At 36.9% G+C, this 20,370-nt stretch overlaps 1 protein-coding gene across 12 annotated transcripts in view; it reads right to left on the bottom strand.

The window, feature by feature from the left end:
• The window catches only part of UNC80 (unc-80 homolog, NALCN channel complex subunit), a 224,811-nt gene that overhangs the window by 187,851 nt on the left and 16,590 nt on the right, over window positions 1-20,370 (bottom strand). For all 12 annotated transcript variants that reach the window (XM_037745098.1, XM_017546781.2, XM_017546788.2 and 9 more), the window contains exons 6-7: window positions 18,851-18,924; window positions 15,617-15,756 (exon numbers count right to left, since the gene is read on the bottom strand). In XM_037745098.1, the coding sequence (XP_037601026.1) occupies window positions 15,617-15,756; window positions 18,851-18,924 (214 nt within the window). The remainder of the gene's footprint in view (window positions 1-15,616; window positions 15,757-18,850; window positions 18,925-20,370) is intronic.

Here is a 20,370-nt window from a genome sequence, read left to right as displayed (position 1 = left end):
ACTCTATGCAGTATTTAATGAAGCATAAATTAACTCTCTGCATATAGTAATTAAAGATGAAATCTAACATTAATTTAAAAACTAGCTACCTGTTTACTTATTGCAGAGTGCAGAGAAGACTGATGTGCAATTCAGTCAAGGTCAGAGCAAAAGAGATAATGAATTATATTTGATAAAAGCAGACAACTTTTGTTACTAGGATATTTGCATTGCTTTGTTATTAAAGTTATCTTCTTTTCTGATTAATTTATGAACTTGTCCAATAAAGACACATTAACATTTGTGTTTTCTGAAAGCTCTACTTTGTGCATCATTTCCATGGCAACCAACCACTGCAGCTGGGCAGAGAGAAAACCTAACTCATTTTTCGAAAGTGCCACTGATTCATGTCTAATTAACATATGTGTGTATATGTTGCTGTGGGTGACTACGCACACATATGTGTCAGAGTATGCATATATATATATAGTGCTTGAGTGTAGACATATCAGAGAAAAAAATGTCCATTCACAAATAGGAATCTTAAAATTATAGCTGGCTTTGTTTTTACAGGCAAATCAGAATGGAACCACTGACACTGATTTTGTCAGAAAAAGAAACATCATTTACTGTCTATATGTCTATATTTGTAAATTTTTATGCTTACTATGGATGAGAAAAATTATGTAAGAAATATACGATAATGAATATTTTATGACCTGATCTTGGTTTTCATGATACTTTTTAAAGTAAGGCAGAAGCATAGTATTTGAAGTAAAAGGTTACTTAGTCTTATTTGAAATTAAGTTAAACTTTTGGAATTTGTATGAAACAGAATTAGTTGAAGAGGAATGCTCAATAACTGATGTGAAAAATATGTACAGAAATAGCCATAATAATTTTAATATATTAAATGATGGTGACATTATCATCATTATTATTTCCAGCCTCCAACATAGCCCCCCTCCCTCCTGGTATTCACATTCTAGTGTGGTCCCCTCCCCCACTGCACTAAAGTTAGTTGGTGTGATACAAAGACTATAGCAGAATTAGTGGTAGGCCGCTTCAGAGATTAGATTATAAAAGATTAGGTCATAGAAGATTAGGTTTTAAAAGATTAGATTAGATCATAAAAGATTAGGTCATAGAAGATTAGGTTTTAAAAGATTAGGTTATAAAAGCATCCATTTTAGATGCTCCCTTTCTTTCTTGAATAATTTGTTTTGGGGAAACCAGCTTCTATGTTATGAGCAGCCGTATGGAGAGACACAGATAGTGAGGAATTTTGTCCTCTGGCCAAGGGCCATCTGAGTGAGCTTGAAAGCAAAGCCTCCAAACCAGTCAAGCTTTCAGAAACCTGCAGCCCTAGCCAACAGCTTGAGAGACCCTGCATCACAATCACCCAGCTAAGCTGTTTCAGCATTCATAATCCTCAGAAACTATGCAAAAAGAAAAAAAATGCCCTTTGTTTTAAACTGCTAGGATTTGGGATAATTTGTTATATAGAAATTGACAACTAATACAGATTTTGGAACCAAGATAAAACCCTAAATTTTGAAAATGATTTTGGAGTCAGGCAGTAGGCAGAAGACTTTGAGGTGTGTATATGTGTGTGTGTGGTGTGTGTGTGTGTGTGTGTGTGTGTGTGTGTGTATGTATTTTAAAGCATAAATTGGCTAGGTACGGTGGCTCACGCCTGTAATCCCTGCACTTTGGGAGGCTGAGGGGGGAAGATCGTGAGATCTAGAAATGGAGACCATCCTAGCCAACATGATGAAACCTTGCCTCTACTAAAAATACAAAAATGAGCTGAGCATGGTGGCACGTGCCTGTAGTCCCAGCTACTCAGGAGGCAGAGGCAGAAGTATCGTTTGAACGGGAGGTGGAGGTTGCAGTGAGCCAAGATCATGTTCATGTTACTGCACTCCAGCCTGGGTGACAGAGCAGACTCCATCTCAAAAAAAAAAAAAAAAAAAAAAAAAAAAAAAAAAAAAAAAAGCATAAATTACCTTACATAGATTGTGAATAAAACTCTTGAACATTGAGAAGGCTGCTAGTGAGGGCTTAACAAGAAGTAAAGGGTGTACTATTGGAAACTGGAGAAGGAGAATCCTTGTTATGTAGTAACAGGAAGTTGGTTAGCTGTGATGTGGAAAGTTAAAAAAACAAGTACCTAACACACTGGGTGGTCTAACAAAGGAGACTTCCAAATAAAGTGTTCTAATTTCTCCTTGCTGCTTAGTTGAGGGAGAAAAGATATGAATTAAAGGAGGAACTGTTAAAGACTAATGAGCTGAACCTTGATTTTGAAAAACCTCAGCTTCTCCAGATGGCAAATAATGCTAAAATTAAGAAATGGCTTCCAATAAAGCATCAGAAATAAAGAACTTTGAAAAAATATGGTCTAAAGATGAAGCCAACTGTGGGAGTTGCACAGTCATTTGTTAAGACTTCAGAATGATTTCTGGCCATACCTAAGAATATCATTCCATTAGATGAAAACCCCTTTAAATTAGACTTTGAGAGTATGATTTGAATTCAAACATTTATAACTTTATATATATATATATATATATATATATATATATATATATCTTCTAAGAAACTTAAGGGCATTTAAGTTTCTTAGAGGTTCAACATAAGCACAAAATTGAAATGGGATTATCTCAAAGAGATTTCTGGATGTGGATTTTTTCCATTCTAGTGGACTCTAAAAAGATTCACAGTGAACCCACAAAGTTTTAAAAATAACTATATCAGCAAAAACACTTCCAGAGACAGTTCATAATGGAAACATTAACACTTGATTTTGTCAGAGAAACGAAACATCATTTACCATCTATATGTCTATATTTGTGAATTTCTGTGCTTACTATGGATAAGAAAAATCATGTAAGAAATATAAGCTAATGAATATTTAATGACCTCAGAATTTTACACTATTAAATACGGTTAATTTTTTGTTATGTTTTGGGGGTCTAATAGCCCCAAAACTTTACTGGAAGGCAGTAAACTGAGGAAACTACTCAGCTATAAACACATGCTATCTTTTGTGAAAAGGGAAAGCTGATTTAGAGGGTAGAATTAATAGCCTAGAGGGTGGAGCCAAAAGCCATAGGCAAGAATAGCACTGAGTTCTAATCAAGGATCTTCCAACATTTTTCCATCTTAATTTCAAAACTGCCTCTCATTTTATCTCCTTGAATAGACATGTCCAGAGCAGGTATCCTATGCCTATTTTACCATTATACCTATTTTACCATTGTATATTGGGGGTGGTTGGTGCAGATAACCATATCTCGTTAGTCCATAGGTATTTTAAATCACTTTGGTAACATCTCATAGGTAACAGATTAGTAGGAAATAGTGATTAGTGTAGAAACACTAGTTTGGAAGCAGTTGCAAAAATCCAAGTAAGGGCTGGGTATGACGGCTGACACCTGTAACCCCAGCACTTTGAAAGGCTGAAGCAGGAGGATCACTTGAGGCCAGGAGTTCAAGACCAGCCTGGGCAACATAACAACACCATGTATCTATAAAAAGTTTTTTTAAAAAATAGTGGGTCTTGGTGGTGCGCATTGTATTCTTGGCTACTTGGGAGGCTGTGGTAGGAGGATTGTTTGAGGATTGTTTGAGCCTAGGAGTTTGAGGTTACAGTGAGCTGTGAATATGCCACTGTACTACAGTCTGAGTGATAGAGTGAGACTCTGTTCCTAAAAAATTAAGTTATAAAAAGAAATCCAAGTAAGAAATAAGGATATGAACTAAGCCAGTGACTATGAGATTGGAGAAAAAAGATTTGACAAATATTAAGAAGGCAGAATGTAAAGGGGTTGGAGTGGAGAGAACCTCATATTTTAACTAGAATATCTAGGCCAGTGGTGGTGCCATATACTGGCATCGAAATAAATGAATACATGAATATTTCAATAATAAAATAAATATAAAGACTGTAACACAATTTTGCACACATAGATGTTCCAAAAAGGTAGTTCTGATTCTCTCAGTCTGTGTCCTAAGTAACTACCTTTACCCAAATCTGATTTAATTATGCTATTGATAACTTCGTTGCCATCAAATAAAATGAAGGCCTTGTGGATATGATGGTGGTCATAATGGTTACTTTTGAGTCAAAGGAAGGCTAATATAGGAAGAGTTTCCTCAACTTAAAAAAAAAAAAAAAAAAAAACCATGTAGACATATTTTAGGAGAGACACCCTTGATTCCCATCTGATGGTTCACACACTTTATCATCTTCTCTTGAGTGCAGGCAGGACCTGTGACTTATTTATGATCAATAAAATATGGAAAAGGTAAAGGGATGTTACTCCCATAATTAGGTTACCTTATATGACAAAGGTAATGAGACATCACTACTGTGGTTATGTCACAATATAAACACTGTGTTAGCAGACTAGAATTAGAGAGAATGTCTCTCCCTCGCTTGCTTGAACAAGACAGCTGCCCTATTTTGCGGTAGCTTATGAAGAGGGCCATGTGGAAAGTAACTGTGCGTAGGCTTCAGAACTAATACCAGTCTCCAACCAATATCCAGCAAGAAAACAAGGACCTGAGTCCTAGAACAAGGAAATAAATTCTGTCAACAACCTGAGGAAAGCTGTAAGTAGATATTTCCCCAGTTAAGCCTGTGAGGCAATTACAGTCCATGCCAACACCCAGATTTTAGCTTGGTAAGACCCTGAAGCAGAGAACCCAGCTAAGTCTTCCCTGGGTTTCTCCCTACAATTGAAAGATAATAAATGTGTGCTGTTTCATTTACTAAGCTTGTTGTAATTTGTTACACAGCAGAAAAAAAAAAAAAGCAAGAACCATAGACAGAAACTAGCAGAAAAGCAAATTTTTATCACACATAAGGACGTCCTACTAAATAGAGCAATGTAAAAGTAAAACAAGCTTCATGAGGGAGTATTAAATTGATCATTCCTTAAAGTTGTTAGTACATCAGCTAGGTGATAGGAGATTGGATTGGTTATCCTCACAGAGTTCCTTCTATATTACTTTAAAAATTTTTAACTTTCAATTTTTTGTTTTAAATTGATGCATAATATTATATATTTATGAAGTACAATTTGATGTTTTAATATATGGTTATATTGTGGCATGATTAACTCAAACTAAGTAACAGATTCATCATCATCTCACATACCTTTTTTGGGGTAAAAATAGTTAAAACCTGCTCTTTTAGTAATTTTGAAATATACAATGCTTTATTGTTTATTACAGTCACCATTCTGTACACTAGCTCACTAAAGCTCCTTCCTCCCAACTAAATGAAATTTTGTGCCCTTTGATCAACATCTCCCTTTCCCTATCCATCCCCCTCTCCCAGTTTCTGATAACTATCATTCTACTTCTATGAGTTCAACTTTTTAAGATTCCATGTATATTATTTAATTTTAAATGCTTATCACCATTGACCTGGGACAGTGAATCAGTGGATAAATACAAATAATTCTGTTTATACAATCAAAGTTGCTATCAAAATTTCATAGTCTCTACCAGCAGATTATTCAACTAGGCCACTTGCTTTTAAAGTTCAAAAACCCCTTCCACACTCTCTCGTGGAAGCCTGTCTTCCCCTCCTAAACTCCATCTCTCTATTCCCTTACACTCAGTGTGGAAGCTGCTTTCCTCTCCTGGATTCCATCTTTCTGGATTCTCTTACTCAGTGTGAGAGTTAGTTGTTTCTTTCTCTCTCCTCTTGTTTCTCTCTCTCTTTAAATAAATCACTTTCTACAAACAAACAAAAAAATTAAGTCCAAAGAAAGACACAAAGACACATACATTATTTACATATTATATTTTTAAAGTACACGATAATAATATTTTGGTTAAAAATTGTATTAATATGACTCTGTTCTTTCAACAATTCTAAGAAATCTTTCAAAAACAGTGCACCCATGTAGCCTGATTCTAGTGCCAGTTGGAGGTAGATCATTTAAAAAATATCAAATAAAAAGTTAAGTCAGATACCAGGGAGAAATATCTGTGAATCCTTTTTTATTTTTTTTTTAATAAAGTACTGGTATCCAGAATATACACAACATTCTTAAAATTTAATAATAAGACAACCTAGTTAAAAAGTGGGCAAAATGTTTGAACAAACATTTCCTCAAAGAACATATTCAAATAGCTGATAATCACATGAAAATATATTTATCATTACTCATTATGGAAAAGTAAATTAAAACAACAATTGGATCCGACTTCATACACACTAGAATGACTAGAATAAGAAAGATAGACAATAACAAGTGTTCCTGAGGGCATAAAGGAACACACCCTCATATGTTGCTAGAGGGAATGTAAAATGGTACAGCCATTTTGGAAAACCGGTTGGCAATTTCTAAAAAAATTATGAATTTGCCATGCACCTCACCAATTCTACTCATAGGTATCTACCAATGAAACTGAAAATCTATGTCCACAGAAAAATTCCTAAGTGCTCACTTTTAGCAGCAGCATCATTCACAATAGATATAAAGTGGAAATAACCCAAATATCTATTGACTCGGATAAGTGGATAAAAAACATAAGATAGAGCCATACGGTAGAATATTATTTAAAGACAAAATGGGCCAAAATGGCTGACTACAAGCTTTGGTGCTCAGGGGCTTCCATTGAAAAAAAACATAATAAGCGTGTGAATCCTTCACCAGCAACCAAGGTATCCAGGCTGTCTCATCAAAATTTACTAGAAGGCTGGCATGACTCATGGAGAGAAGGAAGAACAGTGCGGTGTGGTGGCCAACCTGAGAGCCACACGGGGTAGGGGAACCCCCTCCCCTAGCCAAGGGGTAGTTTGCTACCCAGCCGAGGAAACGGTGCTTTTTCCATATTACTGTGCAACCCACGGATCTGAAGATCCCACCGGCGAACCCATGCCACCTAAGCATCCTAACCCCAGAACACAGAACACGCAGATTCTTAATAATTTCTCAGCTGGAATCTGCTTAAGCCTACGGAACTCCAGGGGAGAGGGGCAACCACCAGGGCTGTGGCTGCCGGCTGTCTAAGCTATTCGCTTCTGCAGCAGCTAGCACTTGGACTTGCACTGCCTTATACACTAAGTTCCCTGGGTGGGGAAAGGGCAGCACCCATTTCTATAGCTCTAGGTTGCGCGTTTTCCCTGCTGAAGCTAGAGTGGGGAAGACTTGTCCCCACAGCCTAACACACTGGAGGCGGCAGTCTGTGGCCAGAGTGCCTCTTCAGGCCTAAACCGGACCCATCCTTCCTTATTGGGAGGGGCTTCTCTGCAGGATCTCCAATAACTACACAGGGACAGAATTCGGATCTACCCGGGCAGAAGCCCCTAGGGGGAGGGGTGACCATGGTTTCTGTGGACCAGCAGATTTAGCCTCTCCTCCTGATAGTTCTGAGGAATTTGGGAAGACCAGACGGTGGGCTTCTCCCCAGCGAAACACACCCTCTCCACCAAGGGACAAAGTGCTTCGTTAAACAAGTCCTGCTCCCCGTGCCACCCAACTGGGTGAGACCCTCCTACAGGGATTGTTGAACACCCTGTACAGGAGCGATCCTATTGGCATCACTCAATGCCAGATGTCCAGAAGAAGGAGCAGGCACCCATCTTTGCTGCTCTCCAACCTCCTTGAATGACAGCATGGGAGCAAATCAGCTGAACAGGGCCTGAAGTGAACTCCCAGCAAACTGCAGTAGTGCTATACAAGAGGGACCGGACTATTGAAAAAGAAAAACAAACAAGCAGAAAGCGACAACAGCATCAGCAAGAGCAACAACAACAAAAAGCCCCCACAAAAACCCCATCCAAGAGTCAGCAGCCTCAAAGACTGAAATTACACAAACTCACAAGAAAGAATCAATGAAAAAATATTGAAAACCCAAAAGGCTGGAGTATCTCTTCTCCTCCAAATGATTGCAATATTTCTCCATCAAGGACACAGAACTGGACGGAGGATCAGGTGGACGAATTGACAGAAGTAGGCTTCAGAAGATGGGTAATAAAAAACTACACTGAGCTAAAGAGGCATGTTCTAATGCGATGCAAAGAAGCAAATAACCCTGTAAAAGGTTAGAGAAATTGCTAACTAGAATAACAAGTTTAGAGAGGAACATAAATGACCTGATGGAAATGAAAAACAGAAAATGAGAATCTTGTGAAGCACACACAAGTATCAACAGCCAAAACAACAAAGTGGAAGAAAGGAGACTGAATATCCTTGTTAATTTTCTGTCTTGTTGATCTATCTAATACTGATATATTTAAAATAGATGACAGGATCCAATTCACATATAACAATACTAGCTTTAAATGGGCTAAATGCCCCAGTTAAAAAACACAGACTGGCAAATTGAATAAGGAGCCAAGATCCAGTGATGTTTTGTATTCAGGAGACCCATCTCACATGCAAAGACACACATAGGCTAAAAATAAATGGATGGAGGAAAATTTACCAAGCAAATGGAAAGAAAAAAAAAAATCAGGGGTTGCAATCCTAGTCTCTGACAAAACAGACTTTAAACCAACAAAGATAAAAGAAGACAAATAAGGGCATTACATAATGGTAAAAGGAACAATTCAACAAGAAGAGCTATTTTAAATATATATACACCCAATACAGGAGCACCCAGATCCATAAAACAAGTTCTTAGAGACCTACAAAGAGACTTAGACTCCCACACAATAATAGTGGGAGACTTTAACACCCCAATGTTAGTATTAGACAGATCAACAAGACAGAAAATTAACAAGGATATTCACGACTAGAACTCAGCTCTAGATCAAGTGGATCTAATAGACGTCTACAGAACTCTCTACCTCAAATCAACAGAATATACATTCTTCTCAGTGTCACATGGCACTTATTCTAAAGTTGATTACATAATTAGAAGTAAAACACTCCTCAGTAAATGCGATATAGCTGAAATCATAACAGTTTTTCAGACCACAGTGAAATGTAATTAGAAATCAGGATTAAGAAACTCACTCAAAACCACACGATTTCATGGAAATTGAATAACTTGCTCCTGAATTACTCCTGGGTAAATAATGAAATTAAGGCAGAAATCAAGAAGTTCCTTGAAACCAGTGAGAACAGAGAAATAATGTACCAGAATCTCTGGGACACAGCTAAAGCAGTGTTAAGAGGGAAATTTATTGCACTAATGCCCACATCGGAAAGCTAAAAGGATCTCAAATCGACACCCTAACATAACAATTTAAAGAGCTAGAAAGGCAAGAAGAAACTAATCCAAAACTAGCAGGAGATAAGAAATGACTAAGATCAGGGAAGAACTGAAGTAGATAGGGACTTGAAAAACTCTCCAAAAAAATCAACAAATCCAGGAACTGGGTTTTTGAAAAAATTAACAAAACAGATAGTCCCTTAACTAGACTAATAAAGAAGGAGAGAGAGAAAAATCTAATAGACATCATAAAAAATGATAAGGGGGATATCACTACTGACCCCACAGAAATGCAAACTACTCTCAGATAATACTATAAACAAATCTATGCAAATAAAATAGAAGATCTATAAGAAAGGGATAAATTCCTGGATGCATACACCCTACCAAAACTAAACCAGGAAGAAGTTAAAAAAAAAAAAAAAAAAAAAAAAAAAAAAAAAAAAAAAAAAAAAAAAAAAAAAAAAAAAAAAAAAAAAAGCCCAAGACCACATGGATTCATGGTTGAATTCTACCAGAAATACAAAAAAGAGATGTTACCATTCCTTCTGAAAATATTCTAAACAATTAAAAAGGAGAGACTCCTCCCTAACTCACTTTATATAAGTCAGCATCATCCTGATGCCAATACCAGGAAGAGACACAACAAAAAAAGAAAATTTCAGGCCAATATCCCTGATGAATATTGATGCAAAAATCCTCAATAAAATACTGGCAAACTGAATCCAGCAGCACATCAAAAACTTACCCATCATGACCAAGTCGGCTTCATCCCTGGGATGCAATGCTGGTTCAACATACACAAATCAATAAACCTAATTCGTTATATAAATATAACTAAAGACAAAAACCACATGATTATCTCAATAGACACAGAAAAGACCTTTGATAAAACCCAATATCCCTTCATGTTAAAAATTCTCAATACCTAGGCATTGATGAAACATACCTCAAAATTTATGACAAACCCATAGCCAGTATCCTATTGTTTATGACAAACCCATAGCCAGTTTGAATGGGCAAAAGCTGGAAGCATTCCCTTTGAAAACCAGTACAAGACAAGGATGACCTCCCTCACCACTCCAATTCAACATAGTATTGGAAGTTCTGGCCAGGGCAATTGGGCAAGAGGAATAAATAAAGGATATTCAAATAGGAAGAGAGGGAGTCAAGTTGTCTAGGTTTGCAGATGACATGATTTCATATGTAGAAAACCCCATCATCTCAGCCCCAAAACTTCATGAACTGATAAGCAACTTCAGCAAAGTCTCAGGATACAAAATCAATTATGCAAAAACAATAAGCATTCCTTTACACCAACAATAGGCAAGCAGAGAGCCAAATCATGAATGAACTCCCATTCACATTTGCTATGAAGAGAATAAAATACCTAGGAATACAACTAACAAAGGATGCAAAAGACCTCTTCAAGGAGAACTACAAACCACTGCTCAGGGAAATAAGAGAGGACACAACAAATGGAAAAACATTCCATCCTCCTGGATAGGAAGAATCAGTATTGTGAAAATGGCCATACTGTCCAAAGTAATTTATAGATTCAATGCTATTCCCATCAAACTACCATTGACGTTCTTCACAAAATTAGAAAAACACTTATTTTATTATTTTAAAATAAAATAATAAATTTAAAATAAATTAAATTTAAAATTTATTTTAAATGTTTTATGGTATCAAAGAAGTATCAAAGAAAATCTGTATAGCCAAGATGATCTTAAGCAAAAAGAACAAAGCTGGAGGCATCATGCTACCTGACTTCCAACTATACTATCAGGCAGCATGGTACTGATACCAAAACAGACATGTAACACAATGGAGCAGAACAGAGACCTCAGAAATAACACCACACATCTAAAACCATGTGATCTTCAACAAACCTGACAAAAACAAGCAATAGGCATATGATCTCTTATTTAGTAAATGATGCTGGGAAAACTGGCTAGCCATATACAGAAAACTGAAACTGGACTCCTTCCTTACACGTTATAAAAAAATTAACTCAAGGTGGATTAAAGACTTAAATGCAAAACCCCAAACCATAAAAACCCTAAAAGAAAACCTAGGCAATGCCATTCAGGACACAGACATGGGCAAAGCCTTCATGACTAAAATGCCAAAAGCAATTGCAACAAAAGCCAAAATTGACAAATGGGATCTAATTAAACTAAAGAGCTTCTGCACAGCAAAAGAAACTACCATCAGAGTGAACAGGCAACCTACAGAATGGGAGAAAACTTTTGCAATCTACCTGTCTGACAAAGGTCTAATATCCAGAATTTACAAGAAAGTTAAACATATTTACAAGAAGAAAACAAAAAAAGTCCATCAAAAAGTGGGCAAAGGATATGAACAGGCATTGCTCAAAAGAAGACATATGCAGCCAACAAAAATATGAAAAAAGCACAACCTTATTTATCATTAGAGAAATGCAAATCAAAACTACAATGAGATACCATCTCACACCAGTCAGAATAGTGATTATTAAAGAGTCAGGAAACAATATATGCTGATGATGCTGTGGAGAAATAGGAATGCTTTTACACTGTTTGTGGGAATGTAAGTTAGTTCAACCATTGTGGAAGACAGTATGGTGATTCCTCAAAGATCTAGAACCAGAAATACCATTTGACCAAGCAATCTCATTACTGGCTATATACCCAAAGGAATATAAATCATTCTATTATGAAGACACATGCACACGTATGTTTACTACAGCACTATTTACAATAGCAAAGGCATGGAACCAATCCAAATGCCCATCAATGATAGACCGGTTAAAGAAAATGTGATACATATGTACCATGGAATACTATGCAGCCATAACAAGAAAAGAGATCACGTGCTTTGCAGGGACATGGATGAAGCTGGAAGCCACCATCCTCAGCAAACTAACACAGGAACAGAAAACCAAATACCATATGTTCTCACTCGTAAGTGGGAGTTGAACACTGAGAACATATGGACATACAGAGAGGAACAATAAACACCAGGGCCTGTTGCGGGATGGGGGGTGAGGTGAGGGAACTTAGGGGACAGATCAATAGGTAGAGCAAACCATTATGGCACTCATGTACCTATGTAACAAACCTGCATATTCTGCACATGTGTCCCGTTTTATTCTTTTTAGAAGAAATAAATAAAAGAATATTATTTAACAATAGAAATGAATGAATGCATATGTCTTCTTTTGAGCAGTACCTGTTCATATCCTTTGCCCATACATGCTGTAATGTGACTAAATCTCAAAAACATTATGCTAGGTGAGAGAAGCCAGATGCAAAAGGCCACAGACTATATGAATCCATCTATATGAAATGTCTAGAAACGCAATCCAATAGAAACAAAAAGTATATCAGTGGTTATCTTGGGCTGTGTGTAGGAATGGGAGTGACACAAGGGGTGGGCACAAGGAAAATTTTGGGGTGATGAAAATGTTCTTAAATTGGAGTAAAAGTCATTAAACTGTGTATTAGTTCATTTTCAAGCTGTTGATAAAGAAATACCTGAAACTGAGAACATAAAGAGGTTTAATTGGACTTATAGTTCCACATCGCTGGGGAGGCCTCAGAATCATGGCAGGATGTGAAAATCACTTCTTACACGGTGGCAGCAAGAGAAAAACGAGGAAGAAGCAAAAGTAGAAACCAGTGATACACCCATCAGGTCTCGTGAGACTTACTCACTATCATGAGAATAGCACGGGAAAGGCCAGCCCCCATGAATCAATACCTCCCCATGGGCTCCTCCTACAACACATGGGAATTCTGGGAGATACAATTCAAGTTGAGATTTGGTGGGGACACAGCCAAACCACATCATTTCATCCCTGGCACCTCCGAGTTCTTTCAAAACCAACCATGCCTTCCCAATAGTTCCCCAAAGTCTTAACTCATTTCAGCATTAACCCAAAAGTCCACAGTCCAAAGTCTCATCTGAGACAAGTCCCTTTCACCTATGAGTCTGTAAAATAAATAGCAAGTTATTTACTTCTTAGATACAATGCAGATACAGGTATTGGTACAGGTACAGTACAGCTGTTCCAAATGAGAGAAACTGGAAATTGGCCAAAACAAAAGGGTTACAGGGCCATGCAAGTCCAAAGTCCAGCAGAACAGTCAAACTTTAAAACTCCAAAATGATCTCCTTTAACCTGAAATCTCACATCCAGGTTATGCTGAGGGAAGAGGTGGGTTCCCACGGTCTTGGGCAGCTCTGTCCCTGTGGCTTTGCAGGGTACAGCCTCCCTCCTGGCTGCTTTCATGGGCTGATGTTGAGTGTCTGTGGCTTTTCCAGGTGCATGGTCCAAGCCGTTGGTGAATCTACCATTCTGGTGTCTGAAGGAAGGTGGCCCTCTTCTCACAGCTCCCCCTGGCAGCACACTACTAGGGACTCAGTATGGGTTCTCTGACCCCACATTTCCCTCTGCACTACTCTAGCAGAGGTTCTCTACGAGGGTCCTGCACCTGCAGCAAACCTCTGCCTAGGCATCCAGGCGTTTCCATACATCTTCTGAAATAGGGTTATATGGAACATCTAGGCAGGGTTCCCAAACCTCAATTCTTGACTTCTGTGTACCCATAGGCTCAACACCACGTGGAAGCTGCCAAGGTTTGGGGCTTCTGCCCTCTGAAGCCACATCTCAAGTTCTATGTTGGCCCGTTTCAGCCATAGCTGAAGCAACAGGGACCCAGGGCACCAAGTCCGGAGGGTGCACACAGGACAAGGACCCCAGGCCCAGCCCACGAAACCACTTTTTCCTCCTATACCTTCAGACCTGTAATGGGAGAGGCTGTTGTGAAGGTCTCTGACATGGCCTGGAGACATTTTCCTCATGGTCTTGGGGATTAATATTAGGCTCCTTGCTCCTTACTTAGGCAAATTTCTTCAGTTGGCTTGAATTTCTCCCCAGAAAATGGGTTTTTTTTTTTTCTATTGCATAATCAGGCTGCAACTTTTTTGAGCTTTTATGCTGTTTTCCTTTTAAAACTGAATGCCCTTAACAGTACCCAAATCACATCTTGAATGCTTTGCTGCTTAGAAATTTCCTCCTCCAGATACCCTAAACCATCTCTCCCAAGTTCAAAGTTCCACAAATCTCTAGGGCAGAGCCAAAATGCCACCAGTCTCTTTGCTAAAACATAACAAGAGTCACCTTTGCCCCAGTTCCCTACAAGTTCCTCATCTCCATCTGAGACCACCTCAGCTTGGTTTTATTGTCCATGTCATTATTAGCATTTTGAGCAAAGCCATTCAAGAACTCTCCAGGAAGTTCCAAACTTTCCCACATTTTCCTGTCTTCTTCTGAGCCCTTCAAACAGTTCCAATATCTGCCTGTTACCCAGTTCCAAAGTCCCTTCCACACTTTTGGGTATCTTTTCAGCAACACCCCACTCTACTGGTACTAATTTACTATATTAGTTTGTTTTCATGTTGCTGATAAATACCCGAAACTGGGAACATAAAAAGGCTTAACTGGACTTACAGTTCCACATGGCTGGGGAGGCCTCAGGATCATAGTGGGAAGTGAAAGGCTTCTTACATGGTGGTGGCAAGAGGAAAATGAGGAAGAAGCACTATCTCACTATCATGAGAATAGCATGGGAAAGATGGGCCTCCATGATTCAATTACTTCCCCCTGGGTCCCTCCCACAACATGTGGGAATTCTGGGAGATACAATTCAAGTCGAGATTTAGTGGAGACACAGCCAAACCATATAAAACTGTAAACTTAAAATAAGTTAATTTTATAGTATATAAGTTATACCTTAATAAAACTAGTCTTTAAAATGTACCTTTTAAAAATACTATATATTACAAGGCTATAATTGTATTTGAAAGTAGGGATACACAAACGGTCTTAGGAGCTCTTGCCCCATAGGTGTAGTATCAAAACTCCTGACTCCAGGTGTCCATAATTTCAACAGGGAGTAAGAAGAAGTAGACTAGTTCTTGTTTCTGGGGAAGGTGTTTGTGAGCAAATTCACCATGTACACCAAATAACAGGGGTAGGATTAGAATATTTACGAAGAATAGACTTTTAAATTCCTATGTAATTTAGAATCACTAATTTTAATACAAGGATCTAGTGGTATAAAATATCCTTTTATATTAATTAAAACAGAGCATTTAACATCTCTGCAACATAATCTATTGACAGCATCACTTGAGTTCTGCACTTAAACATTTTAAGTAATATCTAATTCAGACATCTCATTAAATCAGAAGCATCTTTCTACTTTCACCCTAGTTTGTTTAAAAGAGTCATTTACAGCATATTTCTGCAATTATTAATTATATCTTGACCAAAAATATGTATCCACATATTATACAAATACATATTTTAAGGAACAGAGGCTATAAAAGTAGTTAAAAATACACATTTGATTTTTGGTGACCAGTGGCACATTTTGTTCCTAACATTGCAATCAGGTACCTGGAATGTGATGGGCCTCTTTCCTGGGAAGTTTGGGAGGACAGACTTCCATCAAAGGAGTTTCCTCGGTGGCAGCCTGAAACGGTGGCCTTGGGTGAGATGGAATCTGACTGGAATGTTTCACAAACCACTTGGAGTCCCTTTTGGAGGTAGAGACAGCAGATGATTAGGTTTTGCTTAGTTTTTTTCCAGTAGCTATATACTCTAGAATTAGCTACCATATTACATACACGGTTCATAAATGGGATTTTTTCATCATAGTTGATTATGATATTATGGGCCAAGGGATTTTGACTTCATCTCAGGGAGAATAGAAACAGACTTCTAGGGATCACCTCTGTCATTTCAAGCATCAGGCAAAGTAATTTCATATATTTTATTTTTTTTTCTTAACTATTTTCTTTTTCATCTTCATATCCAGTATCTGTAGGAGAGTTACACATCAAGATTTCATCATACCGAGGTGAACTGAATAGAAGCATGAGGCTAAAATGGAAGCACCAGGTTAGTAGGAACTAATCAAATTGAAGCCAGAACATGAGAACGGAAGTGCAAGGTTTCATTTTTTTCTTCATTCATCAATGGAGAGATGCAATACACTTTCTAATTGGACACAATGACCTTTATTCTGATTTATAAGTACACATTCAGCAGTTCTCTTACCAGGTAGCTTATTTTAACTACATTTAGCCAATAAATGTAATTCTGCCCAAGTAATGCGAGATATTTTCCCATAGGCATTATAGATGAAATTCTTTACTAAAGTATAAAGACCCTCAACAGTCTATCATGGAAGGTTAGCCCTTACAATTTTAATTTTTACACACAAAATAAGTCATTATTCAATTATGATGGACAGAGAGACAAATACAGCTAGAAATTTGATTAATTAAGTCTTCTAAACTTGACCATAAAATTCTTTAGCATAAGTATACTATCTATGCCTCATGTTAGGTGATTTGAGAGATTTTAAAAATTAGATGAATAGAGGTAGAGTTTCGCCATGTTGCCCAGGCTGGTCTTGAACACCTGGGCTCAAGTGATCTGCCTGCCTCAGCCTCCCTAAGTGCTGGGATTACAGGTATGAGCCACCACACTGAGTCTACATTCTTTCTTATACTACATTTTCAAAATCGGATGTACATTTTACACTCTCAATTCAGACTAGCTGTATTTCAAGTATTCAATAGCCATGTGGGTCTAGAGGATATCATATTGGACAGTGCAGGCTTAGACAAATTAGACAAGAGTTCAGGGGGAATTGAGATTTTAACTGGTCCTCAAAAGGATAAAATTTAGACAAAGGAAGGAGAAGATTCCAGTTACAGGAAACAATCTAAGTAAAGATTTGGAGGCTACAATGAGCAGGCACTATAAGTTAGAGACAATAGTTAACGAACTGACTGATGGGGTAATCAGAGAGAGGGTCACTTAACAAAGGTGGTACCAGGTGGTGGGAGGCAGAAAAAACAGGGAGAGGAATTAGGTTTTGCAGTCAATAGCATCCACTATAGGTTTCTAAGGAGAAAGAGACATGATAAAAGGATGGTGCTTTGCACAAAATGCCTCATGTGGAATGGTGAGTTAATAAATAAATGACGTATTAGGAACATTAGGAATTATTAAGTGGTATTTATGTGAAGAAGAAGAGTCTAGAAGTAGAAAATTCAATTAGGTAGGCCCAGCTGCAATTTAGTTATGAGGGCCTGAATTAGAGGATAATAGTGGGCATAAGGAATAAAGAAAACATCTGAGCAACATAACAAAAAGAAAACAATATGACTTAGCAGGAAATCAAATTGAGAGGATTAAGTAGAACATAGTATGAGATGCACGTATTTCATTGTATCTAAGATGTCATTGTATCTAAGATTTATAAGACACACCATTATTTTATGTAACCTTAAGAAAAAAATACCCTGTTAATTAAACTAGGACATTTTACTTCTTATCATTGAGGATTTTTATTTTATACTTGCTGAAAGAGCTATTTTACACTTATTTAGGCATAGCTTTTTTATTATATTTCCATCCTGTGTTTATGTAAGAGGAAAGTATAAGTGAAATAAATTGGTGTAGGTATTCCTAAAACTTCACATTTAAAATTTTCAACCCAGAATTATTAATATTTGAGTTTTTCCAAAGAGTAACCTCCTCTATATCAAGAGTGTTATTTCTTAAAATAGTGCTCCACTATTCCCTCTGACATATACTTATAATCCACTGACCCTGATGCTGCAAATTCAGGTGCTGGAAATGACCAAATTCATGCTGCACAAGAATTACAACCATACCAAGGCAGCTACCAGTAGGGAGATTACAAAAGGCTGAAGATTGTCAAGCATACTCAATTTCAAAGATGTTAAATGTGAAAAATATATACATCTTTCAGCATATAAATCACAGTGTCTGTACTTAGTAATTGCTCAGTAAATGATAGATGTAATAGGACTCCAAAATTTCCAGGTTGGAGGCTAAAAAGGGTGATGATATTCCTGGCAGTAATAACAGCTGGAAAGAGGACCCAATTTTGTTGTAAGGCAGCAAGTTTCACTTTGCACATGTTGAACTGAAAGTGAAAGCAGGTCGTTTAATGGCATAAGTTAATGGTAGTTTCGATTTCTATGTAGCTTTCAATTACTCTGGCCTTCATTTCTTTTCTTGACCAAACGTGACAAATTTGCACTGAATTATATTCTGCATCTTATATCATATTTTGCATCTTCTGTTTTAAATGGGTTAGTTTTGACCCCTCATTAAACTTTAGATTCCTTGAGGGGTAGGACTATCTTACACCTCCTTCCAACTCCCTCCTTCTGACCTCCAGCAGCAATATTCTGCCTACATCAGAGTTACTTAACAAACATCAGGGGATTCAATAATTGAGAGCAAGGTGATATGTTACTTAATCTGGGATGTAATGATAACTAACACTTATTGAGTGTTAATGCAAGCCACTGAGATAAAGCACAACTCATTAAACACTAACCACTGAGATAAAACACTAGTCGTATATTGCCTTGTTTCAGCACCTCCATGCTTTTGGGAGATACAGAAAATTAATTTTCATACACGACTGATAAAAACCTGAGGCTGTTAAAAATTGCACATTCAGGAAGGAGGAATGGCTTCGAGCCTGGTAGTATGATTCTAGAATTCATGTCTTTCCCTTCACACTATGCTATGGCTAAGGACTTACTGCCTCCCTTCTTCTTATGATTATAATAAACTAACCTCTAAGTGTCCTGCGTCTTGATTTGGCGATTCACAGGACCGGCTTTGACTGTTGATAGGAGAACTTCTCTTGGCTGAAAAGATGGAAGAATTTCCATCGTTTTATAAGGTTATAAGTTCTTCTTATTTCATAAGTTCATTTCCTTTTCAGATAAAAAGCTATTTTAATAGAACTTTATTACTTTAAAAGAAGACTTTAACGCACATTGTAAGAGAAATTCAAATAACCAATTCAGAAATCTTAGCATTTTTTGGTTATCAATGTAGATATTCATCTCTTCAGTCTGACTCAGTAAGTTAAGGTGCTAAAAAGGTGGCAATACTAAAAATAATGAAAATAGTTGACAACTACTCAGCACCTAATATATGCCAAGTTCTCTAAGCATTTTATATATACAGTCATGCATCACTTAAGGACAAAGCTATGTTTTGGGAAATGTGTTGTTAGGCAATTTCATCAGTGTGCAAATATCATAGAGTTTACTTATACAAACCTAGGTGGTATAGCCACCTACAAATCTAGATTTGTATATGATATAGCCTAGGGCTTCTAGGCTACAAACCTGTACAGTATGTTACTTTATTGAATCCTGAAGGCAATTATAACACAATAGTATTTGTGTATATAAACACAGAAAATGTACAGTAAAAATACTATATGAAATGTAACAAATGATACACCCATATAGAGCACTTACCATGAATGGAACTTGCAGGAGTGGGTGTTACTCTGGGTGAGTCAGAGAGCGAGTAGTGAGTGAACGTGAAGGCTTTGCTAAATCTATTTTTGAAAAGTTTTTCTCTTTAATAATAAATTAAGTTTAACTTACTATAACTTTTTAAATTTATAAACTTTTTAGTTTTTTAAACTTTTTGACTCTTGTCAAAACACTTAGCTTAGCTTAAAACACATCAGCTGCACAAAAATATTTAATTTCTTTACAGCCTTATTCTATAAGCTTTTTAATATAGTCATACATTTATAAATTTATTTTTTTACTTTTATTTTATATATTTTCATATTTTATACTTTTAATATATTTTATAGTATATATTACTATATATACTAATATATAATATGCACGGTATGTATTAAAAAGTATAAAAGTATGTTTTATGTTTTATGTATGTTTATTTTATGCTTTTATATATTTGTTTTACTTTTAAAACTTTTTTGTTTTAAAACAAGTGCAGCCACTGCTTACTTACTACATGCCAGGCATTCCTATTTTTCTGGTAAAAACAAGACACAGACAAACACATTAGCCTAGGCCTACACAGCATCAAGATCATCTGTATCACTGTCTTCCACCTTCATGTTTTGTCTCAAAGGAAGGTCTTCAGGGGCAGTAACACACATGGAATTGTCATCTTTTATGAAAACAATGCCTCCTTCTGGAACATCTCCTAAAGGACCTGCCTGAGATTGTTTTACAGTTAACTTTTTAAAAATAATAAAAACATATAGTAGAAGTAGAAGAAATATACTCTATCAATTAAAAGCATGCTAGAGTAAATAT

The sequence above is a fragment of the Cebus imitator genome, unplaced genomic scaffold (genome assembly GCF_001604975.1).
Source record: "Cebus imitator isolate Cc_AM_T3 unplaced genomic scaffold, Cebus_imitator-1.0 Scaffold191, whole genome shotgun sequence".
Taxonomy (NCBI): Eukaryota; Metazoa; Chordata; class Mammalia; order Primates; family Cebidae; genus Cebus; species Cebus imitator.
Note: the sequence above shows the minus strand (reverse complement) of the source record. Positions and strands in the feature narration are given on the sequence as shown.